Genomic DNA, 26381 nt, shown 5'->3' with positions numbered 1-26381 from the left:
GGACATGGGGGAAGCCAGTAATGGTCGCGAAGCCTCTGGCTCGCTGTGACTGGCTTGCCTGGCCCCAACAGTAGAGGATGAAGGTCAGTGCACACCTGAACAGAGCGTCTGTAACCCGCTTAACATAAGCGTGGACAGCTGATTCGGAGACACCGCAAAGGTCACCCACTGACCCCTGGAAGGAGTCAGAAGCACAGAAGTTGAGGGCAGCTGTGACCTTTAGAGCCACTGGTATGGGGTGCCCACCCACAGTTAGTGGAGATCTCAGGCCCTATTATCTGACATATAGTTGACCGTCTCCCTTGAGATATGGAGCCTCCTTTGGTACTGCACCTCAGACGTATTGAGGTACCTGCTTTGTTGCTGTGTACCCTGGCAGCAGGATAGCGGTGTCTTCTGTGGCCCCTCCTACCTTGGACTACCTCTTAGCCCTGCACCCATTCTGCCTGTGCCTCTCCTCCCAGTGGTTCCCCTGGAGGCTGTATGTTCACTCCTGGCCTCCTCCCCCTCCTAAGCCCCCCTTCCATCCTCGGAGGTGCTTCCAGTGGAGAGTTCAGGTCCCATTCCCAGGCTAAGGGAAGGCTTCCTGAACCATGCTGACCCAAAAATTTCCTCACTGCAGAGTGCCGACCTGAAGGTTGAGTCCAGACCAAGCAGCTGGTATGTGTTTTTTGAAGTATTGCAGATCTCACAGGCAAGTATCAGTAACTTTGAAACATCAATATTTGACCGAGCACACTTGCGACCCCACTGAACCCTCTTATATGCTCGTGGATGAGGTTTATAAAATGCCTGCCTGCCCGTTGGCGTCTGTGCGCCGACCCGATGATTGCATGGGCGCTGAAAAATCATAGTCGATTGGCGCCTCAAGGGCCTTAAGTCGCCCATTAATTCATGGCGGGCATATATCGCAGAGCATCACGTGCCCACCCAATGAAATAGTGATGGCGCATGACGACGTGGGGACGCTTGCCCAACATCACTGCACGTCAATTGATGCGCGTGCATGCGGGGCTTGCCCCTGCATGCCAACCGGAAAGTTCTGCCCTAAGAGAACATGTGAATCCCCAGTCAATACCCATAATTCACAATTAAATACACAAAACAATTAACAATCCAAAATTATTGGAAGAATTGCATTTCACATGTAGGAGTACTGGTTGATATTTTTTCCCAGTCCAGGCTATGGACGCTGCTTCTACTGCATTACTGCTGCAATCGCTTTATTCAGCCCTGAGGCCTTCTTGGTCTCTTAGTTGTATTTTAGTTAAGTCATTGGTGAAGTGATGCAATACATGTTGACTTCAGCAGATTGTTTGAGTGGAAAGATTTTTTCCAAAAACTGCTCTTGTTTTCAGCAACTAGCATACTCTTGTCTCATAATTTGGGCATTAATTTTGGCTATTGCTCAGATCAGTTCAACCGAGTTGTTTGAACTGTTATGTCTATTGTGACCAAATTGTACTAAGACACATCTGTAGGCTAAGGAATGCACTTCCAGTTCAGAAGTTTTATGTAATATTTAAGAAAATATTCCACTCTGAAAGCTACATATAGCTGTTTTTCTAGACTACAGTTCCATAGGGTGAAATATTTTTTCACATCACTGTGTGTACTGTCATTTAAGTCACCTGCCCAGACAAATGGGGAAGGGCACTGATTTGCAGTGATGAGTCCAAACTGTTCTCAGTCATGCTTTTGTACCTCCAATGTGGCATATTGTTCTTTAATCCTTATGAAATTACTGATTTAATATGGATTTAAGTAGTGTTACAATCCCCTTGTAGACCATAAACATTTTGAAGTGAAATTCAAACAGCCAGTGATGAATTGGAATGAAAGAACTACAAGATTTCACTTTTTCTATACAAAAAATTTAGTGTATGTATTTTCTATATTTTTATAACTAACAACACCACTTTGTAACTACTTCTGTTATAAATCCAGTTCTTTTTGCTTCTTCCCTCCCCATCCCCTGCAAGAGTTCCCTTATACCTAACCAGAATCCTGAAGGTTCATTCACTTCTTTTGGGAGACATGTCATGGTTCTTTGGAATTCACTTTAATTCTCCCTCAGTATTTCCGCTGCTCTCCAAGTTACACTGTTTCATGGGGATCCTTCTATTAGCATTTGACTAAGAAACCCTCCATAACTAAGATATCACAAGTGTGGACTCCTTCACTCAAGCACGGGCCTCGCTCCTATTTTTTAAGTGATTTTTTAAAAATCAGGAACGGAACACCCTAACAGCCTCTATGCCCCTTGTCTTGGCTTTGGACAGACACAGCCTGCTTTTTTTCCCAATCTGATCCCACAGCTGCCTACTGACTGCTTCTGTGAGCAAACACGCATAGATACACCCAAAACAAAAGCACATCCTTGCCTGGCTTATTCCCATAGCAACGTGGCATATTTTTGGGATGTTCCAAACAGAAATACAAAATAATTATCTTTTTTGTCTTCAAAACAACCCTTTGATTTTTGACACACATGAATAATTCATCGTTGGAGCTAACAGCCCTCTTTCCAGACATCTGTTTCCACTATGAAACCCCTTGTTTACAAAGGTGCTTTCAGCTGCCTTGATCTGGGAACTACATGAATAATTTAAATCCCTTACTGCAATAATTGTTGACATTCTGGCTCCACCACAAGATCAAAGATGGCTCATCCATTATTTAAGTTTTTTTTCTCATTTCCGACTCTACCTTATTAAATAAACAATGGTTACTTTTTAACTGTAATTAACCCAGGCTTGTTTGATTTGCATTTACATCAGAGCTATTTAACTGTTCTTGATCAGGTGTTTCCTTTTATGTTGTAGTTCTAGGAATTAGAATTTTTTTTTAAATGCAAGTTATATTTCTATAACACAGGAAATCAGTTATTCTGCACAAGTGGTGTTTATTAGATAATCAAGTAGCATAGTTTTGAAATGACTTTGAAGAAAATAGTTATTAACTTTTTGTATCTGATTTGTAGCCACCAGTACCCATCAATGGACCAAATGTCTGAGATGCTTCCAGCTATTTTGAAGCACTTTGGGTAAGGTTAAAAGTCTACAATTTTTATGTTACAAACATCAATAATCAATTTAGCAAGGCTTTAAACCAAGGTTTTAAACCTGTTTAATGTGCTGCAGTTTTCAGCATTTTGTTTAATTGTGATTAGCTATTTGGTAATACAGAACTTGAGTATTACTGAAAAAAGAGACATGTCGTCTAAGCTTTTTATCTTGCACTCATCATGAATGCCAATGCCAAGCAAGAATTCCAATATAAGGCGAAACCAACAATATATATGGCCTATATATATCCTGATCAGATCATTTCGCTCCATATATTCAGCAAACTCAAGAATGGGCCTCAGGCCATCACTTTTGGCCTTGAAAAGTGCCCAGTCTACCCCTGATTACCCTAGAAGGGCAAGGTATCTCAAAAATTTGAGCATCGAATGAAGCTAGCTGTTTCACGCTGCCACTATGTATTAGCAACACAAGTGGTATTTGGCACTAACAGGATGCTGTCATCAAGCCAAAAAGACATTCTGCCTCATCTCACAAATGAGTAATATGCTATATGCATTTCAGTGCTAGTGTGATGCTAGGCATGTAAGCAGTATGTCACAAAGACTGGCGGATCATATCAAACAACTCCCAGCCGCTGTTCGCAATGGGCCACCCACCCAGCCTCTGCCGGCAAAATTCAAAACCCAGTGTTCAATATTAGATGTGATTCCATGATTGGACAACATATTTATATTAATACACAGGGCCCTGCTCTTTGCAGACAGAACATGTGCGTACATTGCGCCTGTTTCAACTAAACAAAAGTGATAGCCATTCGCTGCCTCATTCCTCAGGGCAATGCTTTAATCAGTCATCAGGGTCGAGCAATTTCAAACAATGCTTGGCAATTAACTGTCAGTCACCATCAGTGGTGCATCCTCCATGGCTATGCACTCTTCACGTACAGTATAATTTGTTGTTTTCCCCTTCTATTGTTATTCTTGAGTGTCCTGATTAGTGCAAGACAGAAAACTTAAACATGTCTTTTTTCTTCAGCAGTAATTGTGATTGCTAAATAGCCTGTTTTCTCAAACAGTAGTACTTGATCTTGTTTATATGCATTCTTGATGACAAACCTGACAGATCTGGGGGAGAAAAATGAGATCTAGGTGCTAAGATATATATGTTCAAGTTACTTTTTGTTTCCCCAATTTTCCTTTCACTCCTAAAGGTACCAACTTCAGCTGAGCCCAATCCTATTCTGTTCTTGCATAATATTCACAAGAGTGCATGCTTGGGTGGAGGTCACTTCGTAAGAGTTGGGCTAGGGACACTAGCTGAAATTTTTTTTTCTCCACCCCTCCATTCTTCACCACTCTACTTTTTCCCCCCCAAGTCCAGCACCATTGTAATCCATTGTAACACTCTTAACTGCTGCACAGGAGAGCAGCCAATTCTCAGACCAGAAATGAAGCTTGGGCGCAACTTGTCAATAGGTTCAGTATTGAATGAGACTATGTAAGCACTGAACCATTCCATCACCCACCGAACAGAACAGCTGCTTTTCGGAGGAATATTTTTACTCTGTCTTTATAAAGCAAAATATGTTACTTGTGGCTTAGTCTCTCAACATCTGTATCAAAGTTTGAATACTATTAAAGTTTCAGTATATTTTTCCTAATACTAGAAGGTATCCGTGTAAGTAATCATACTTGGTGATTGATCTAACATACTTTTCAAGGTGAGTCTGTATAGGCCAACATGAGTATTTTAGACCTTTTTGTTCCCAAATTGTATGATTGTTGCATCTCATCTGCTTTGGTACAGATGGATAAAATGGCATAATTTTGTCTTTCAGTATAAAGAGCATTATTGGAATAGGCGTTGGAGCTGGCGCATATATCCTGACTAAATTTGCTGTAAGTCTGGTGATACTTTTTTGTCCACTTTAATGCTCTAGAAATAACTTTATGGGTCTTTGCTGCCAGTAGAAAGCCTCATCCACAAGCAGTGTATCTTATAAATTCATGCATGAGTAAACTCATAAGTCTGAGTTTTCGTGGAGTTGGGCCAAGTCAGGGGACCTCTTTAGAAAATAAAATGACGGGCAGGACCCAATTCCAGAATTCCCATTTCCAAGAATTCTTTTTGCCACAGGTTAAAAGGTGAACCCTTGCCTGTTTTATTGTGGAGGTGGACATAAACTCCTTGCAGTTTAGGCCTGCTTTTGTTAGGTGTTCTTCATGGTACCCTGAGTCATGAAGCACAAGGGAACTCTAGTGTTGTCGGGAAACAAAGAAAAAGTAGGCATTCAGTGCTTTCTTTAGAAAAACGTTGACCCTCTTGCCTTCTCATAATGCTGTCAATCAATCACAGGCAGCGAAAGTCCAATTGAAGAAACCTTCCATCCATTTCACACCTCTTAATCTTGTCCAAATAAACACAACACACAAACGTTGAAAAAACTCCCTTCAACCCTTCAAAAGAGAGAGGTCATATTACAACGTAATAAAGATGTCAATCTCACAAAGCTAGCTCTGCCTTTGGAGCGAAGTAATCAGACCCCTGCTGAGCTGAGTCCATTAGCCATTCTTCGAGCTCAGTCAAGCATTCATAATGAGAACATCTCTAAACTGATGTCTGGCCATCTGCCTCAACCTGCTTTTGTTGATGCAGTTGCCAGATCTTTTGAAGAGGATTTTAAATGCTTCTGTCTATTTGGACAAAATTAAGAGGTAATAGTTTTTAAAGGAAATGTTGAATGGCTTTTTTTCAAAAAATTGCTATTATTATATGACTCATTTGTTACATTCGTAGTGCATACTGGATGAAAGGGCAGGGAGGGGTTGGATGGGGGGAGGTGGAGTGTGGTGGTTGAGGGTGGGAGGGCCTGACAAAGTGTGATTGGTCCAGTTGCAAACAGAGGTGGGCTTTTAACCTGCCTGCCTCACCATCCATCTGCCTGTCTCCATTGCTGTCTCAGGCTTGCCTACAGACGGGCCTGTCTCCAGTCTGTGCCACCTTCCTGACAAAAGCTGGGCAGCCGCCTCGGATGGTAGGGTCAGGAAAATTGCTGACTCCCAATACCTGTCTCCTTGATTGAAACTCTGGCCCATAATTTTATATTTGCCTTTGCCAAACTGAAATGAGTATACTACAAATAAATATTTTGAACACTTACACTTTTTTCTCTTCAGTTAACTTTTCCTGATCTTGTTGAGGGGCTATGTCTCATTAATATTAATTGCTGCGCTGAAGGATGGATGGACTGGGCAGCAACCAAGGTAATGCAATGCTAGAGACGTTCAATTAATTAAGACATCAAGTGATCCAGCAATAAATTCTAACTGCTTGACAAAGCTGCTTCTACTGAATTGTTGCATTATCACAAATATTATAATGAAATTAGTGTTAACACCAGGTTTATTTTGATCATATTGGTAACAGTACACTTGGAAGAATTCTACCCTTGGACAATTAACACACAAATGTTATGCCCTGGTTTTCATGTAGTTGCAAGTTTTGTTTGTATGACAATTTTTAAAACACATTCGTGTAAGTATTTTTAGTGTAATTGTCTATATCGTATAGTTCTGTAGAAGGGTCATGAGGACTCGAAACGTCGACTCTTTTCTTCTCCGCCGATGCTGCCGGACCTGCTGAGTTTTTCCAGATAATTCTGTTTTTGTTTTTATATTGTTTAGTAGCCTTCTAAGGATTGGGGTAGGTCGGTTCAGAAAGAACTATACACGTGTTGTGCTAGTAGTCACCTAGTTTTAATTGATTCTTGTGGTGCTTGAATCAGGGTTATTGGGATTAGTATCTTCCCTTTGCATGGTACTGGGGAGTTATGTAGACTCCTAGGAATAGAATCTAAATTACTTGGTGTTCTCCCACCCCAGAAAGACTATACATTGTTGGGTCCAAGTAGTGTGTAAATCCTGTTGACAATTTTGTACTTTTTGAAGGGGTGAGGGTTTGTAATAAAGAATACATCTCTAAATGGTGAGAGATTGCTGAACTCTGAGATGCAGAGGGATCTGGGTGTCCTAGTGCATGAATCACAAAAGGCTAGTATGCAGGTACAGGAAGTAATCAGGAAAGCTAATAAAATGTTATTTATTTCAAGGGGAATTGTATACAAAAGTAGGGAGGATATGCTTCAGTTGTACAGAGCACTGGTAACACCATACCTGGAGTACTGTGTACAGTATTGGTCTCCTTATTTAAGGAAGGATGTAAATGCGTTAGAAACAGTTCAGAGAAGGCTTATTAGGCTAATACCAGGAATGGGCAGGTTGCCCTATGTGGACAGGTTGGGCTTGTATCCACTGGAGTTTAGAAGAGTAAGAGCTGACTTGATTGAAACATAAGACCCTGTGGGGTCTTGACAGGGTGGACGTGAAGAGGATGCTTCCTCTTGTGGAAGAATCTAGAACTAAGGTCACGGTTTTAAAAATAAGGAATGAGGAGAAATTTTGAGGGTCATAAGCCTTTGGAACTCTGCTTTGACTGCCTTTTGAGGACAGAGCTAGATAGATTCTTGATTAACAAGGGGGTGAAAGATTATTGAGGGTAGATGAGAGGTTACAATCAGATCACTTATGTTCTTATTGAAATGGCGGAGCAGGCTTGATGGGCCCAGTGGCCTGTTCCTGCTCCAATTTGTGTGTTCACATGTTTTGGCTATTTGTATTAACTTTTATTGAAGATGACCCATGCATTAGCTCCTGAGGGAGGCTCATCAGGCAGGCAAGTAGATGCCAATACACTGCTTGCATATTTACACTTTCGAGGCTAAAGATTTACCCCTCTGTTAGAAATCCTATGAACAGGAGTAGGCCACTTGGCCCCTTCAGTCTGCTTCATCATTCAATAAGATTATGGCTGATCTGTTAGTAACCTCAATCTATGTCATACGTACCCCTGATAACCTATCACCCCCTTGCTTACCAAGAATGTATCAATCTCTGCCTTAAAAATATTCAAAGACTGCGTCTACCATCTTTTCAGGAAGAGATTTCCAAAGACTCATGACCGTCAGAATATTTCACCTCATCTGTTTTAAATGGATGACCCCTTATTTTTAAACAGTAACCCCCTGGCTCTCGATTTGCCCACAAGAGGAAACATCCTCTCCATATCCACCCTGTCAAGATCCCTCAGGACCTTATGTTTCAATCAAGTCGCCCCTTACTCTTGTAAACTCCAGCAGATACAAGCCTAGCCTGTTCAAGTTTTCTTCATAAGACAAATTGGCCATTCCAGGTATTGGCCTGGTAAACCTTCTCTAAACTGCTTCCAACACAAACATGATACTCCCACCTCATTTACCTAATGATAATTCAAAGACTCACGACCCTCAGAATATTTCACCTCATCTGTTTTAAATGGATGACCCCTTATTTTTAAACAGTGACCCCTGGCTAACCCTCATTTCTTCCCAAGGAGGAAGAGAGAGCAACATTGCAGCATTAATGAAGAGGCCCTGACACTTGATATGACACTCATAACCACCAGCATAGATACTGGTATTCCACATACCTTGGAGTGAAGTATAAGAGTTTGGGTCAGCACATGGTGAATCATGTGCACTAATGGGCTGCAGTGCAGCCAGGGGGAAAACATAGTTCGTTTATCAACTCACCCGAGGGTCAAATTCCAGATGGGTTTTGCTGCAGAAGACTCTGATGAGGAACTCGTTGGGGATCCATGGAATAACAAGGGACAACTGAAAGACACTTAATTGTATCTGTGCAGTTACTATTATTTAATTAATGTGAACCCTTCTTATTAGGTCTACCTGAATTGTGAAGAAAAGCTTTCAAATCCACTGCCTGAAAGCAGTTGAACTGATGCTATACAATATGAGATCCTGGAAGTGGTACAAAAATGAGCAGAGAGTGAGAAATTCATTGCTCTAGTGCTGCTGGAGGGCACATGCGGGAGTGCCCTCTTTATAAATCATAAGTCTGCCCTTTTTCTCATTGGCTGGCAGTGCATCATACCCCAAACAAGCAGTGTTTGGCCTCTAGCTGCCTCCAGCAGCGCTAGAGCAAAGAACTTCTCACTGCCTGAATCTGCTCTTTTTTGTACCACTTCCAGTATTTCATCTTTGTATAGCATAAGCTCAACTGCTTTCAGACCCATAGTGAATTTAAAAGCTATCTTCACTTCAGGTAGACCTTGTAAGACAGCTTCACATTAATGAAATAATAGTAACAGCACAGAAACAATTAGTGTATTTCACTTTTCCCTTGTTACTATGTTAGGTTCTAAAATTCCTGATTTTAAAAGTAGCTACTTGTGAACAGGTATTTCATTTTGAGCTTTGCCTAATGTGCAATTTCTGCTCCAGTGACTTGGGAGCTAAGACTGCATCTAGAAACATAAGAAAATAGGAGCAAAAGGAGGCAATTTGACCCCTCTAGCTACTCCTTCAGTCATTTAGACCATCTACCTCAATGCCATTTTTTTGCATTATCCCCATATCCCTTGATGTCTTTATTTTAGAAACCTATCAACCTCTGTCTTGAGCATACAGAATGACTCAGCCTCCAGAGCCCCCTAGAGTAGAGAATTCCAAAGATTTGCCATCCTGTGAGTGAAGAAATTCCTGCCCATCTCAGTCATGTTCTGAGGCTATGTCCTGTAGTTCTAGACCACCTACCCTTGCCATTCAGGGGAAAAATTCTTCCTGTCAATCCCTGGAAGAATTTTGTATATTTCAATAAGATCACCTCTGATTCTTTAGAAAATACATGCCCAATCTCCTCCAATCTCTCCTCCTCTTCAGACAATCCTGCCAGGAATTAGTCTGGTTTGCACTTGTGCTGCACTCCCTCTGTGGCAAGTATATCCTTCTTTGGTTTCCTCACCCAATGCTATGCGTAATACTTAAGGTGCAGTCTCACCAAGGCTCTATACAATTCCAGTACAACATCTTTACTCAAATCCTCTTGTATTAAAGGCCAGCATACCATTTGGCTTCCTAATTGCTTGCCTTATCTGCATGCTAGCTTTCAGGACTCGTGAACAAGGACTGACTGGGAAGTGTTGATGCCCAAAGGGACCAGTCGCTTACCATTTAAGAAACACTCTGCATTTCTGGTTTTCCTACCAAAGTGGATAACTTCACATTTTTTCACTTTATATTCCATCTGCCGTGTTCTTGCCCACTCACTTAGCCTATCTAAATCCCCTTGTAGCCTCTGCATTCTCCTCACATCTTGCACTCCTACCTAGTTTTGCGGCATCAGCAAACTTGGGAATATTACATTTGGTCCCCACGTCCAAATCATTGACATGGATTGTGAATAGCTGGGGCACAAGCACTGAGCCTTGTGGTACCTTATGAGTCATAGCGTGCTAACCTGAGGATAACCTGTTTATTCCTACTCCCTGTTTTCTGCCCATTAACAAATTCTCAATCCATGCCTGTATATTATCCCCAATCCCATTCGCTCTAATTTTGTTTACTGACCTCTTGTGTGGGACCTTGTATCGAAAGCCCTTTAAAATTCCAGATACACCACATTCACTGTTTCTCCCTCATCTATTCTGCTAGTTATATCCTCAAAAAGCTCCCAAGTTTGTCAAAGATGATTTCATAAATCCATGTTGACTCTGCCCAATCCTACCATTATTTTCTAAGTATTCAGTTATCACATCCTTTACCTTTACCATGATGTCAGGTTAACAGATCTGTAGGTTCCCCCCGCCCCCTTTTTCTCCTTGCTTTCTTAAACAGTGGGGTTACATTTGCTACATTCTAATCTGCAGGAACCATTCTAGAACCTACAGAATTTTGGAAGAAGACTATTCTCTACAACCACCTCTTTCAACACTGGGTTGTAGATAATCAGATCCAAGGAATTTATCAACTTTCTTGCTTTCTTTCTGTATCAGTTTCTTGATCCTCTTTTTGTTGAATTTTAAAAAGCTCCCAATCCTCCGGCTCCCTACTTTTTTTGTCAACTTTATAAGCCTCTTTGATTTAGTACAGTCTTTAGCTTCTCCTTGTTAGCCATAGCTGGATCACTTTTTTCCTGTTTGGGTATTTGCGCCTCAAAGGAGTGTATGTTTGTTGTAAATCATATTTTAATTCTTTAAATGCTAGTGATTGCCTGTCTACAGTCATACCTTTTTAATGTAATTTTCCCAATCTACCACAGCCAACTTGCCCCTCATATCTTCATAGTTTCCTTTCTTTAGATTTAAGCTCCTAGTTTCAGATTGAGCTACATCACTTTCAAACTTAGTGACCATAATATGATAGAATTTTACTTTCTTTCACAAAGACTCCCTTATGGCAAGATTATTAATTAGCCCTTTCTCATTGCACAATACTAGATCTAAAATAGCCTGTTGCCTAGCTGGATCCTCAGCAAACTATCCTGGAAACCGTCTAGTCTATACATTCCAGGAATTTGTCCTCCACAGTGTTAGTGTTAATTTAGGTTTACCAAGTCAATATGGAGATTGAAGTCGCCCATGATTACTGTATTACCCTTGCACTTCTAACTTCCTAATTTATATTGCACCCTATTGTTGGTGACCTATAAATAACTCCCACCAATTTTTGCTGCCCTTTGCTGTTTCTTAGCTCCACCCAAACTGATTCTGCACCTCGATCTTATGATCTAAGGGCCTTTCTCACTAATGTACTGATCCGACCCTTTATTAACACTGCTAACCCACCTTTTTTTTGGCCTATCCTTCCCAAATGTTGAATGCCCTTGAACATTCAGTTCCAGCCTCGGTCACTGTGCAACAGTTGCCCTAATGGAAATTAAAATATACTCCTTCGCTTCTATTTATGCTGTCAATTCATCTACCTCGTGAGTGCTATGTGCATTCACAGAGTGCCTTTAGTTTTGCCTTTTTTTAAACTTTTCAGTATTTTTACTATATTTGTTGCTGGCTTTTGTTTCCACTGCCTTCCAATTCCACTTACTACTTTTCTTCCTACCATTATCAGCTTTGTTTCTTTCCTATCTGAATTCATATCTGGTTCCCATCTCTAACAGTACTATCGAATCGCTCAGCAAGGGATATTGACCCCAGTTCTGCTTAAGGTGTAACCCATATACAGGTCCCACCAGCCCCAGAACTGGTCCCAGTGCTTCAGAAATCTAAAGCAACAGCAACCACCCCCCGCCCCACCCCGCTCCTCCATTTGATTTGCTCTAACTTTCTACTTTTGTAGTCACCAGCATGTAGCACTGGGAGTAATCCTGAGATTACTGTTTTTGAAGTCTTGCTCTTTAATCTCTTTCCTGTCTCTCTCAATTCTGCTTCCAGGACCTCATCCCGCTTTCTCCTTTCTTTTGTACTGATGTGGACAATGATCTTTGGTTGTTTACCTTCCCCCATAAGAATATCCTGCAGCTACTCAGTGACATTCTTGACCCAGATAGACAAACTACCATCCCGGAGTTGCATCTATGGCTGCAGAAACGCCTGCCTGTTCCCCGAACTTTTCATTTATTCATGGGATGTGGATGTCGCTGGCTAGGCCAGCATTTATTGCCCATCCCTAATTGCCCTTGAAGGTGATAGCGAGCTACCTTCTTGAACTGCTGTACTCCATGTGGTGTAGGTACACCCACAGTGCTGTTAGGGAGAGTGTTCCAGGATTTTGACCCAGTGACAGTCGAGGAATGGCAATATATTCCCAAGTCAGGATGGTGAGTGGCTTGGAGGGGAACTTGTAGGTGGTGGTGTTCCCATGCATCTGCTGCCCTTGTCCTTCTAGATGTTAGTAGTCATGGGCTTGGAAGGTGCTGTCTAAGGAGCCTTTTTGAGTTCCTGCAGTGGCACCTTGTAGGTGGTACATGCTGCTGCCTCTGTTGGTGGAGGGAGTGAATGTTTGTGGATGGGGTGCCAATCAAGCTGGCTGCTTTGTGTCCTGGATGGTATCAAGCTTCTTGAATATTATTGGAGCTGCACTCATCCAGGCAAATGGACAGTATTCCATCACACTCCTGACTTGTGCCTTGTAGATATTAGACAGTCGGTGAGTAATTCATTGCAGGATTCCTAGCCTCTGACCTGCTCTTGTAGCCACAGTATTTATATGGTTAGTTCAGTTCAGTTTCTGTCAGTGGTAACCCCCAGGATGTTAGTGGGCAATGGGTAATGCCTTTGAATATCATGGGGTGATGGTTAGATTCTCTTGTTGGATGGTCATTGCCTGGCACTGGTGTGGCATGAATATTACTTGCCACTTGTCAGCCCAAGCCTGGATATTGTCCAGGTCTTGTGGCGTTTGGACATTGACTGCTTCACTATCTGAGTTGTTGTGAATAGTACTAAACATTGTGCAATCATCAGGGAACATCCCCACTTCTGATCTTATGGAAGGGAGGTCATTGATGATGCAGCTGCAAATGGTTGGGCTTGGGACAATTCCCTGAGGAACTTCTACAGTGATGATGTCCTGGGACTGAGATGATTGACCTTAAAGAACCACAAACATCTTCCTTTGTGCAAGGTATGACTGCAACCGGCAGAGTTTTTTCTGATTCCCATTGATTCCAGTTTTGCTACGGCTCGTTGATGCCACACTCATTCAAATGCTGCCTTAATGTCAAGGGCAATCACTCTCGCCTCACCTTGGGAGTTCAGCTATTTTGTCCTTGTTTGAACCAAGGCCGTAATGAGTTCATCAACTGAGTGACCCTGGCAGAACCCAGCTGAGTGTCAGTGAGCAAGCTATTGCTAAGCAAATATTGCTTGATAGTACTGTTGATGACCCCTTCATCACTTCACTGATGATGGAGAGTAGACTGATGGGATGGTAATTGGCCTGCTTTTTGTGTGCAGGATATACCTGGGTAATTTTCCACATTACTGGGTAGATGCCAGTGCTCAGATGCACTGGCCATCCCCCTCCCCCACACCATCATTTGAGGATGGGGATATTTGTGGAGCTGACTCCTCTGGTGAGTTGGTTTACAACTGGTTATGGTAGGACTGCAGACTTGGATTTGATCTATTCGTTGTGGAATTAGCTGAGCTGTCTATTGCGTGCTGCTTATTGTGTTTTGCACACAAGAACTTGAGTTGTAGCTTCACCAGGTTCACATGTAATTTTTAGATGTGCCTGGTACTGCTCCTGGCATGCCCGCCTGCATTCTTCATTGAACCAGGGCTGATCCCCTGACTTGGAGGTAATGGAAGAGCAGGGGTTATGTCGAGCCATGAGGTTACAGATTAAGTGGTTGAGTACAATTCTGTTGCTGCTGATGGCCCAAAGCGCCTTGTGGATGCCCAGTCTTGAGTTGCTAGATCTGTTCAAAATCTATCATTTAGCATGGTGGTAGTGCCACACAACACAATTGAGTGTGTCGTCAATGTGAAAACAAGACATTGTCTCCACTAGGACTGTGTGGTGGTTATTCCTACTGATATTATCATGGGTAGATGCATCTGCAACAGGCAGATTGCGAGGATGAAGCCAAGCATGTTTTTTCCCTCTTGTTTGTTCCCTCATCACCTGCCACAGAACCTATGTCCTTTAGGACTCAGCACCACTACTAACCAAGCAGGCAATGAGCCACTCTTGATGATGGGCATTAAAGACCCCCCCCAGAGTACATTCTACACTGTTGTCACCCTCATGCTTCTTCCAAGTGGCATTCCATATGGAGCGCTGATTAATCAGCTGAGTGGGTGGCATGGTATGTGGAATTCAGCAGAGGTTTCCTTGCCCATGTTTGACCTGATGCCATGAGACTTCATAAGATCTGGATTCGATGTTGAGGACTCCGGGGACAGTTCCCTCCCGACTATATATCACTGTGCTGCCACTTCTGCTGGACCTGTCCTTTAGGTAGGCCAGGACATACCCAGGGATGGTGACAGTGGTATTTGGGACATTGTCTGTAAAGTTATGATTCCGTGAGATGATTGTAACGCTGTTGCTTGACTGGCCTGTGCGACAGCTCTCCCAATTTTGGCACAAACTCCCAGATATTAGTAAGGAGGACTTTGCAGGGTTGACAGAGCTGTGTTTGCTGTTGTCATTTCCAGTGTCTAAATCCATGTCGGCTGGGCCTTCCAGTTTCATTCCTTATAGACTTTCTGGCAGTTTGATACAACTGATTTACTAGGCCATTTCAGAGGGCATTAAGAGTCAAATCATGTCGCTGTTGGTCTGGAGCCACATGTAGGACAGGTAAGGACGGCAGATTCCTTCCCTTAAAGGGCATTAGTGAACTGGGTGGGTTTTTTTAAGACAATCGGCAATGGTTTCATGATTGTCATTAACTGTTTAGTTCCAGAATTTTATTGATTGAATTCAAATTCTGCCATCGTGGAATTCAAATTCTGCCATCGTGGGATTCAAATCCGGGTCTAGCATTACCCTGGGTCTCTGGATTACACATCCAGTGACCATACCGCTATGCCACCACTTTCCCTGTTAAATCCCCCTGCACTATTGCTCTTCCATTCTTCTCGCCTCTGTGATGCCATGAATTTGGCATTGCCCTCACCAGTATCCAAAATGGAAAAACTGGGTAATGAGCAAGATGAACTTGTGATTAACTCTTAAAATTCCTTCTTTCAAATTTCCGAGCGCTCACGCTGACTAGCTGCACCCAGTGATCAACTGCTGAGTTTGTGCTTGCTTGCTTACCATTCCAGTCAATATTATTGGAGTTGGACAGCATAGATAACTTTTTTGAACTTCGTTGTATAATCATAGCCAACTGCATAACTACTGTACTGAAAACCAGAGTTTGTCCAACAGATTATGTTGGATAAAAATGCCCATCAGGCTGGTCAGCATTCCTATTGAGAAAACATGGCTTCTGGCTCTGATTTCAACTCTTACCTTCTGCTCACTTTCTTTCAGGTGGGGAAGTTAGTCACTTCCTGTCTGATCCCACTGCCTCCACACAGTTAAATTGCTCTCTGGAGCGTCTGCTGTAAATATGAAACTCGGGCCCAGACTTCAATATTAGTTAGAGGCCTGATTTGGATTATGCCTGTGCAGATTCTTTGATAGAGCGTTTTGATAAGTTCAGCTTCCATGGTCCTGCCATTTTCTGCTTTCATCACCTTTTTCAGGCAGCGTATTGCAGGTCTTAACAACTAGCTGCATTTTATATTTTTAAAGTCTTCTCGTCTCCCCTTTGATTTTTTATTTTGCCTGTTACTTTTAAATCTAACTTAAACCTGTGCTTTGGTTACTGATACTTGCAGTAGAAACAGGTTCTTCCTATCAAAATCCATTATAACTGTGAACATCGTTTAAATCTCACCATCTCTTTATCTGCTGTAAGGAGAACAATCCCAGTTCATCCACATAATTGAAGTTCCTAATCTTTGGTATAATTGTAGCTAATCATCTGTCCCCTCTCCAAGGCCTTGGTATTTTTCCTATAGTGTGGTTTCCAGAATTGGTCATAATGCTGCAATTGCAGCCTAATCAGTGATTTTTATAAAGGTTTAGCATAACTTTTTTTTTGTACAGTATGCTTTTATAAAACTAAGGATCCTGTTTGCTCTTTTTTAAAAACTTGAATCAACCTGTCCTGCCACCTTCTCAGAATTTAGTATATGAACACATTTCACAATGAATAACCTTGCACTTACCTGCATGAAATTTCATAGATATGTCCTGAAGTCTGCTATTATCCATTACCCCATTGTTACAGAACATCGCTTGTTGCTGGTGGTTGATTTTCTGAGGAGAGGGAAAATGGAGGTGCTGTGTACTAAGGATTAAGTTAGTGATTTTTTAAAAAACTTTTTTGTTTCTCCTAGATTACTGGCTGGACCTCTAACTTGACGGATGTTGTGATCTCTCATCTGTTTGGAAAAGTGAGTTCCATATTTTGTGCATCTTATTCATTGTGGTTAGAGTATTGTTCCACCAAGATTATTGCTGGTTTAACTTGGTTAAGTTTTCCCCACCAAATAGAGTAAAGGTAACATAATTTGTGCCTCCCTGGGTATCAATAATGTCTTTGGACACCATACAGTCTCATGACAGTTGTTTGATAAGAAATAGAGGAAACCTCCATGTGATATTAAGAAATGGCCGAAGGCACTGGAAACTGCAAACTTACAACACTCCAGCAATAGTACTTAAGACTTGTGCTCCAGAACTTGCCGCATCCCTAGCCAAGTTGTTCCAGTACAGCTACAACACTGGCATCTACCCAGCTATGTGGAATATTGCCCAAGTACATCCTATACATACAAAGCAGGACAAATCCAACCCAGCTAATTACCACCCTATCAGTCTACTCTCGATCATCAGTAAAGTAATGGAAGGGGTCATCAACAGTGCTATCAAGCGGCACTTGCTTAGCAATAACCTGCTCACTGATGCCCAGTTTGGGTCCTGCCAGGGCCATTCAGCTCTTGACCTCATTACAGCCTTGGTTCAAACATGGACAAAAGAGCTGAACTTCCAAGTTGAGGTGAGAGTGACTGCCCTTGGCATCAAGGCAGCATTTGACTGAGTGGCATCAAGGAGCTCTAACAAAACTGGAATCAATGGGAATCGGGGAAAACTCTCCCACTGGTTGGAGCCATACCTAGCACAAAGGAATATGGTTGTGGTTGTTGGGGGGTGAGTCATCTCCGCTCCAGGACCTCACTGCAGAAGTTCCTCAGGGTAGTGCCCTAGGCCCAAGTATCTTCAGCTGCTTCATCAGTGACCTTCCTTCCATCATAAGGTTAGAAGTGGGGATGTTCGCTGGTGTGTTCATCATTTGTGACTCCTCAGATATTGAAGCAGTCCATGTCCAAATGCAGCAAAACCTAGACAATATCCATGCTTAGGCTGACAAGTGGCAAGTAACATTCGCGCCACGCAAGTGCTAGGCAATGACCATCTCCAACAAGAGAGAATCCAACCTTCCCCCCTTGATGTTCAATGGCATTGGCATCACTGAATCCCCCACTATCAACATCCTGGGGGTTACCATTGACCAGAAACTGAACTGGACTAGCCATATAAATACTGTGGCTATAAGTGCAAGTCAGAGGCTAGGAATCATGTGACAAGTAACTTGCCTCCTGACTCCCTAAAGCCTGTCCACCATCTACAAGGCATAGAGTTTTACAGCACGGAAAGAGGCCCTTCAGCCCATTGTGTCTGTGCTGGTCATCAAGCTTCTATCTACTCTAATCCCATTTTCCAGCACTTGGCCTGTGGCATTTCAAGTGTTCATCTCAATAAAATGTTGAGGGTGCCTGCCTCTACCACCCTTTTGAGCAGTGAGTTCCAGATACACCCCCCACCCTCTGGGTGAAATTTTTTTTTCTGTAAACCTCCTGCCCCCTTACCTTAAATCTATGCCCCATTTCTATGTTTTATTGCATAGCGTGAGACTTGCCATCGTAGAAAATTTCTAGCTACCCAAAACAGCTTCTGTGAGACACTGTGCAGCATCAGAATTGTTTACTGTCTCAACCTGTAACCTGATGGTGCACCATTGCCCGATTGTGACGCAAGAGTGTAGAGACCGACACTGCTTTAGTGGGGAGTGCAGAAAGTTGTGTCGGGAACAACATAAGGCTTACCTTGGAATAATGAAACTATAACACTGAGCTAAACCTGCATGTTAAACACCAATAGTTAGGCTGCATGTGCAGTTAAGCAGTTCTGCAACCTGTGGACAAGAGCATAGCACCCCCCACCCCCCCCCCCCCCCCCCCCCCCCCTCCCCCACCACCAAGTTCAACATGTCTTCCTGCAAACGATGGTGAGAAATTGGGCAACTAACCAGAAGAGGCTCAATTAGCATCAGACTGAAGTATCTTTAGCAGGAAGTGCTAAGTAGCCAAACCAACTTGGACACCTCCCCAGTGGGAGTAAATTGTTGGAAAGATTTCTTGAATGAAACCTGCATGCGAACAGTTGATTCAGGTTCGAGCCAGCACCACTCAGCTTTAGACCCCATCATGCTTTTGATCCAGGTATGGATATAAGAACTGAATGCTAAATGAAAATGGGTAGCTGGCCTTTTTTTAAAAAAAAAATTCTAAAGTTTAGCATCAAAGAGCTATGTAAAAACTGAAGCTAATGGGAAAATCCTCCAACAGCACCAGGACAGGAATTCCTGAAGCATTGTCAGCCCAACTATGTTAAGTGATTTTCAATGACTTTCCCTCCATCGTAGGCCAGGAACGTATTGGCTGCTTTCTGATGATTTCGATTTGTATGTGCATTCACAACTACTGATCAGAAGCAACCCATGTCAGCTTACAAAAAGATCTCCATAACATCCACCTATTGTTGGCAAGTTGTAAGATGCAATTTGTCAGATAATGACCACCTCAAATCCTTCCTCAACACTGCCTGCACCCCCCACCCAGCACCTAAAAAAACCAATCTGCATTGGTATTACCATCTTGGACTTCTGCCATTATCAGCCAACATCTTGGGGGCTACCGATTGAACAGAAGCTTAACTTGGGAATCAGCCCTTCCAACACTGGCACTAAGGGGTGAATTTTCTCCCTGTTGAATGGGGTTGTGAGCGGGCAGGCGCACAGCTGATCGGCACCCCCAATTGGTTGGGTGCCGCCATTTCACATGGGTGGGCCAACTAAGGGCTGCCCAGCATGATGCGCGCCTGGAAGCACTGAGCGCTCCCTGTGCGGGCGGGGGGGGTTGCCTGAGTCAGGGAGTGCACTCTATCGTGCATGCATGCAAAAGAGCACAGAAATCTCCGAGGCACAGGTGCCTCAGGGAGATTACTTTCACTTAAAATATTGGATAAAGGTTAAAAAAAAAATGTTTAAGGACATGTCCCCTCATTTGAAACTGTCACATGAGCTGGTACATGTCCATAAATTTTTCAAACACTTTAAAAACATTCATGAAACCTCATCCCGCCTGTGGATGAGCTTCCATGATAAATGCAAAGACCGCCTGGGCTCTTCGCCTGCCTGCCAACCTTGAGGTTAGACGGGCAGCTCAGCTAATTGCTTTATTGGCTTTTTAAATGGCCTTAATAGGCCTTTGACAGTTCGGCGGGCGTGCAGTGACATTGGGATGCATGCCTGATGTCACCGTGCCAATTTACTCCTCGGCGAGCAGGCCCCGCCCCCGCTTGCCAGGCTGAAGATTCTACCCCAATTATAGGCCCAAGGCTGAGAACGTCAGTGTATGGCCACCCTGACATCTTAAACATTATCTTCTTCACCAGCCTAAATCTCAAGTAAAATGCATCATGGAATGCCTAACCACTTCCCCAGATGGATGCACTACAACCAACACAGATTAGTTTGTAGAACAGAGCATTCAGCATAATTGGCACTCCTGAACTTCCGAATCGAACACCCATTAGTGACCTGCTCCACCTACAGTATATATGAGCTACAGGATGCCTTAGCGTTAACTTAAGCTATATGATATTATGTTGCTTCCTTTTGACATCTGGCACTGAGTGAGTAGATGAAGAGCAACAATGTTGTGCAAATAATGTCAAATTTCACACTAACATAACCCTTGGACATCTCTTGGATTTCTGTCATATTTGTTGGGACAGTATCTAGCTGATCCCATGATGGTTTTAGTGAGGAAATGCCATCATGAGATCAAAGAAGGATCGCCACTACCTTTTTGGGAGAAAAACTAAGGATATTCAATTTTTTTTAAAAAGTGACTTTTGGCAGAACCTCTCACACCCCAAGAATACCTAAAAGCAATAGCTCCCAGGTCATTGACCTAAAAACCGTTTTAAATATTTTGGTAAGTAAACCTAGGAAGTTTAGCCAAGACTGTAGAAACTGTAGATTTGTAATAAAAGCAAAATACTATGGATGCTGAAAATGTTCAGCAGGTCTGGCAAAATCTGTGATGACCTTAATTCTGTTTCTCTCTTCACTGTTGCTGCCAGAACTGCTGAACGTTTCCAGTATTTCTTTTTGTTTTTGTTGTATGTTTGTATTGTGTTTTGAGATTTATATATTGCGTGTAATAACATGGTTGGTTTTTTTAATAAGTAAAATCTTGTCAATCCTTGCCCACAGCCGTTTTTTATTTTATCTAAATAGGCTGTTAAACTACCTCCTATGATTTGTGTGTTATGATATTGCAATTAAAATTGTTTAATGTATTTGCAATCTATTTTAGGATGAAATACATTCTAATCCTGATTTGATCCAGTTGTACCGCTCTCACATTTCTTCTGATATTAATCACAACAATCTGCAATATTTTGTTGATTCATACAACAGGTAAAGTAGCACTGGATCCCTTTTCATTTTCTTTATAAATAATTAATTATGACTTGGGTGAAGGCACCACTGTATTGTGAAGCCCAAAACCATACTTTAGAAATTTTTCAAACTCATTTTTAGCTTGTGCTGTTTCATCAAGGCAGCTAGTTGTGGCACAACCATAGTCTTCATGACCCTTTTAAGGCAGGAAGGGATAAAATCGGGCAGGACTCTTTTTTCCCTGATTGTATTGACTCTTGCTGCACACCAGGTTTTTTTAATTCTTTCATGGGATGTGGGCTAGCATTTATTGCTCATCCCTCATTGCCCTTGAAGATATGTATTTGGGCATTTAGTGACAGCAGGACCAACCTGTGCTGTGGTGAAATCCTCTTGCCTAAAGAGGCAGCAACAGAGAAGCAGACCTGTGTCATCTTCAAAACCCGGTGTGCTGATTTTGGGGGGACAAAATGATGCCACAGGAAAGCTGAAGTTGATCGGTTGGTGAGTAACGACTATAAAGAGCTGGAATTTAGCAAAATATATTTTTTAAATAACCCTTAAGTAGCTGCCTTACTTCCCTTCTCCTGGTGGTCTCTTAATTGAAAGAAACTAGTGAGTCCACTATTTATTTTATTCTTAAGTGGTAGGGTTTATTGGATTACTATTGTTTAAATTAGTACAGGAAGTTCTGGTGAGAAGAGGCATTAATTTCATTGAATAATTAATTACTTAGTATCTTTTTTACTTAAGATACAAAGGATGGTAGGGCAGGTAATGTATTGTGACTGCAGAATGTGGGAACTGGAGCTCCTGGACGGCAGCTCCGGGGCAAATGACTGTAGTAAGTGATGGCAATTCAAGCATCAGCTCAAAGTCATTGAGCTGGAGGCTGAGCTGCAGAAACCACAATGCAACAGGGAGGGGGCAAGTTACCTGGACTTTTGTTCCAGGAGGCCTCTAAGGTTAGAAGCTTTTGATTTGGCCAAGGCCAGGAAGTGTGACTGCAAGTGAGGCAGGTAAGGGAATCGAGAGGCAGAAGTGGAGGAGCTTAAGCCCTTGCAATTGTCCATCATGTTTGAGCTGCTTGCAACTTGTGTGGATGGAAGCAGGTGTTACAAGGTGGATGCGTGAATTGACCATGGTTTAGGGAGCCATTCAAGCAGGAGGAGTTAATTGGAATGTAGTAGTAGGGAACATTTATATTCAGAGGGATAGATACAGTTCTCTGCAGCCAAGAGTCCAGAAGGCTGTGTTGCCTACCTGGTGCTAGGATTCAGGACATCTGCTCTGGGCTGGAGAGGAACCTGTAGTGAGAGGGGAAGGATCCAGTGGTTCACATTGGTACCAAAGACATAGGTAAGACTAGGAAGTTTAAGATCGTATTCCGTGTACAATTCTGCAAAGATTAGTGACAGATCAGAAGATTGGACAGAATATTAAAAAAGGCAAAGAATAATGAAGAAGAAATTGGAGTATGTGAGAAAGCTAGCTAGAGAGTTTCTACAGATCTTTAAAAGGAAAAAGGGGTAAAGTAAGTATTGGTCATTGAGAGTGAGTGAGTCTGGGAATTAATAATTGGGGGGGAAAAAGGAAATGGCAGATGAATTGAACAGATATTTTGCATCCATCTTCACTGTATAGGATGCAAATAACATCCCAGAAATAATTGCATCAGGAGGTGAAAGGGAAGGAGGAACTTGAAACAGCCATGTCCTTAGCCAAGCTGTTACAGTGCAGTTACAACACTCTCATCTACCTGGCAATGTGGAAAACTGCTCAGGTGTCTCCAGTCCACAAAGCAGGACAACTCAACCAGACAGTTACCACCCCATCAGTCTACTCTCCTCAACAAAGTGATGGAAAATGTTGTTGACAGCATTATCAAGTAGAACTTACTCAGCAATAACCTCACTAATGCTCAGTTTGGGTTCTGCCAGGGCCAGTCAGCTCCTGACCTTTTATTATAGCCTTATTCCAAAAATGGACAAAAGAGCTGAACTCCAGGGGTGAGGTGAGAGTGACTGCTCTTGCCATCAAGATAGCATTTGACCAAGTGTGGCATCAAGAAGCCCTAGCAAAACTGGAGTCAATGGGAATTGGGGTGGTAGTGGTTGAAGTCATTCCTAGTGTAAAGAAAGATGGTTGTAATTGTTAAAGGTCCATCATCTCAGTTCTAGAACACCACTGCAGGAATTCCTCAGGGTAGTGTCCCAGGTCCAGCCATCTTCAGTTGCTTCATTAATGACCACCACCTCCCCGTTCTCCCCAACTCATAAAGTCAGAAGTGATGATTGGACAAATGTTCAGCACTGTTAGTGAGAGAGCTGCAGGATTTTAATAGTCACTGGCTTAAAATCCTGGAGCTCTCTCACTAACAGTGCTGTGGGTGTACCTACACCACATAGCCTTCAACAGTTCCAAGAAGCCTGCTCACCATCTTAAGGACAATTAGAGATGTGCATTAAATGTTGGCCTAGCCAGCAATTCATCCATCCATAAAATAATTTAAAAAAGAAAAATCCAATCAGGAGGGAAAGGGTACTGAGAAAATTATTACAACTAAAAGCTGGCAAGTCCCCAGGTCCTGATGGACTTCATCTTAGCAGCCAATTATTTGAAAACCCCAAGATAGTAAATGCATTAGTTTGAATTTTCCAAAATCCCCTAGATTCTGGAAAGATCCCATCATATTGGAAAGTAGCAAATGTAACTCTGTTCAAGAGGCGAGTGAGATAGATAGGGAAGTAGTAGTGTTTGACTAATTTATTAGAGTTCTTTGAAGAAGTAACAAGCAACCTAGATGAAGGGCATTTGGATTTCCAGAAGGCATTTGGCAAGGTGCCACGTCAAAGGTGACTACACAAAATAGGAGCACATGGTTTAGGGGGTAACACTTTGCATGGGAAGAAGATTGATTAGACAACAGGGAACAAAGTGGGCATAGATGGATCATTTTCAGGTTAGCAGAATGTATGAGTGGAGCATCACAGGGATCAGTGCTGGGGCCTCAATTATAATTATGTACAGGTTTACAATTTATATCAATCACTTAGAGAAAAGGACTGCAATGTATAGTTGCTAAATTTGCTCATAATACAAAGATAGGTAGGAAAATAAGTTGTGAATTCAAAACACCATGTCTAACATTAGATGTGATTCCGCAATTGGGCAACATTTGCCAAATAATCTTCAATGTGCTAAAAATTACACTAACAAATCTTGTCAGAAATTGTACACACATTGCACCTGTTTCAGCTAAACAAAATAAGTGATAGTGATTTGCTGGTTCATTCCTTGAGGAAATTCCTTGACCAGAGTCGAGTTGCCTGGTTTAAAATTTCAAACAATGCTTAGCGGTCTCCATTAACTGATGCATTCTCCATGTCAACACCTTTACCAATCAGCACTCCTTTATCATACATTATAAAGTTGTTGCTTCCCCTGACATTGGTATTCTTGCAGTTGTCCTGATGAGTGCAAGACTAAAAGCTTTAACAAAACGTCTTTTCTCAGCAATAATCTGTTCTGTATTCCTGACTAGTGGCCCTTAGGCTTTCTAAAACACTCTCAATCTTCAAACATAAAGCTATTCTTTGCAATGTTTAAAGTATTATGCCGTGGTCGTGCATTTGTCCAGAAGAAAATTTTTGCAACTAGCAACTGACTTATTTGCAGCTTGACACAATTTGCTCAACTAATAAGTTTGATTCCGTATGCACGTTCTCTGGTTTTCACACTAGTTCTTACATTGACTTTGGGAACTCCACAATCTGGAGCTGAAGGCCCGATAAATCATTATTTTTGCTATTTATTTCAGACAGAGCTATTTGTTTTCACTGTAACCCCATGAAAGCAGATTTTGTACTTTTATACAGCTTTGACTAATGGATGCTCTCACAGGTCAGTTATATTGCAGCATTTTAATGGTAAACTTTGTAGGATTATGTTTAAAATATTGCCCAGTGGGTGCTGGTTTTGGAGCACTAATATGCTGGTCAGGGTATAGTGAGACGTAACTTAATTATGAAGAACAGTACAGTTTGTAGACCATTGGTCTATCTAGCATGTCTTTCTAAGGAAACTGTCCGTTAACCCCCCCTTTCCCTTGCTTCTACTCCTATTACAGCTTCCAACTACATCTTGAATCACCCAAGTTTTTTGCCACTAACCCCACGGAAAAAACTAATTATTAATCACTTGTCTGAGGAAGTGCTACCTGAATTCAATCCTAAACTTACCATTTGCTCCACAGTACCATTTTTGTCCCAAGGTTGCATTATCTTCAGCCAATGCATCTGTTCAGATTAACATTTCTGAGCCCACTTGTACTGACTCATTTGAGCAGAATTTATGAACCTGTTGAAATTTTAGACATTCCTCATGCACTACTTTTTACTGTCCAGCACCAGTTAAATGCAGAGCTTTGAGTATAGATCTGGCACTGCTTCCCTAAAAAAGCTGGTGGGTCAAGGGTGGAATACCCAGAAGCAGCAGTCATGGCCTGCTCTCTCAAACATTGGCTGCATGTTCGAAGCAACATTGTGATATCTAGAACCTTCACCATTTCAACTTCAGGTTGTCAGAGGGGTATGAATAAGGAATTTAGGACTACTTATACTTACAAAAGTGTTAAGTGTATACACTTACACTGTGGTTTCATATACAGTTGGAATATGTGCCTAAGATTGTACGATTTTAAAGCAGAGCACAATTGTGCATTGTAGTTTTAGCAGAAGAGATTAAGTCAAATAGTGGTGGTTTGGGAAGGGAGAGAAAGATGTGAAGAGGAAAATGTGAAACGAAGGAAAGCACCTACTGATTTTCTTAAATTGTTTTTTTTAAAAGTTAACTGTAATACTAACTCCCTTAAACAATTTTCCCCTTTGCAGCCGAAGAGATCTGGATATTGAGCGCCCTCTTCCTGCAGGGCATCATCATCATCATCATCACCATATTTCAACCTTACAGTGAGTTTATTTAAAAGTTATTTTATAGTTCCAGCAATTAATTTGGAATATCAGATAAAAGCTAGTCTGATTTTTGCTTAAAATTTAAATTTATAATGACATTGAGGAAGATTTAGAGTTGCAGAGTAAGAGTGGAATCTTCTAGGTCAGGCTACTCATTAGGGGCAAATTTTCACTGGCCTGACCCACAGGAGCAGGTCAGCCAGAAGATC

The 26381-nt window shown here is 42.1% G+C and overlaps 1 protein-coding gene across 3 annotated transcripts in view; it reads left to right on the top strand.

The window, feature by feature from the left end:
• LOC121279069 (protein NDRG1-like) overlaps positions 1-26381 on the top strand; it is a 93575-nt gene that overhangs the window by 54895 nt on the left and 12299 nt on the right. For all 3 annotated transcript variants that reach the window (XM_041189955.1, XM_041189954.1, XM_041189956.1), the window contains 6 exons: positions 2984-3046; positions 4867-4927; positions 6206-6292; positions 16785-16841; positions 21114-21217; positions 26092-26169. In XM_041189955.1, coding sequence (XP_041045889.1) covers positions 2984-3046; positions 4867-4927; positions 6206-6292; positions 16785-16841; positions 21114-21217; positions 26092-26169 — 450 coding nt within the window. The remainder of the gene's footprint in view (positions 1-2983; positions 3047-4866; positions 4928-6205; positions 6293-16784; positions 16842-21113; positions 21218-26091; positions 26170-26381) is intronic.

This window comes from Carcharodon carcharias, chromosome 6 (genome assembly GCF_017639515.1).
Source record: "Carcharodon carcharias isolate sCarCar2 chromosome 6, sCarCar2.pri, whole genome shotgun sequence".
Taxonomy (NCBI): Eukaryota; Metazoa; Chordata; class Chondrichthyes; order Lamniformes; family Lamnidae; genus Carcharodon; species Carcharodon carcharias.
The sequence above is the reverse complement of the archived record's forward strand: the minus strand, read 5'-3'. Positions and strand labels throughout refer to the sequence as shown.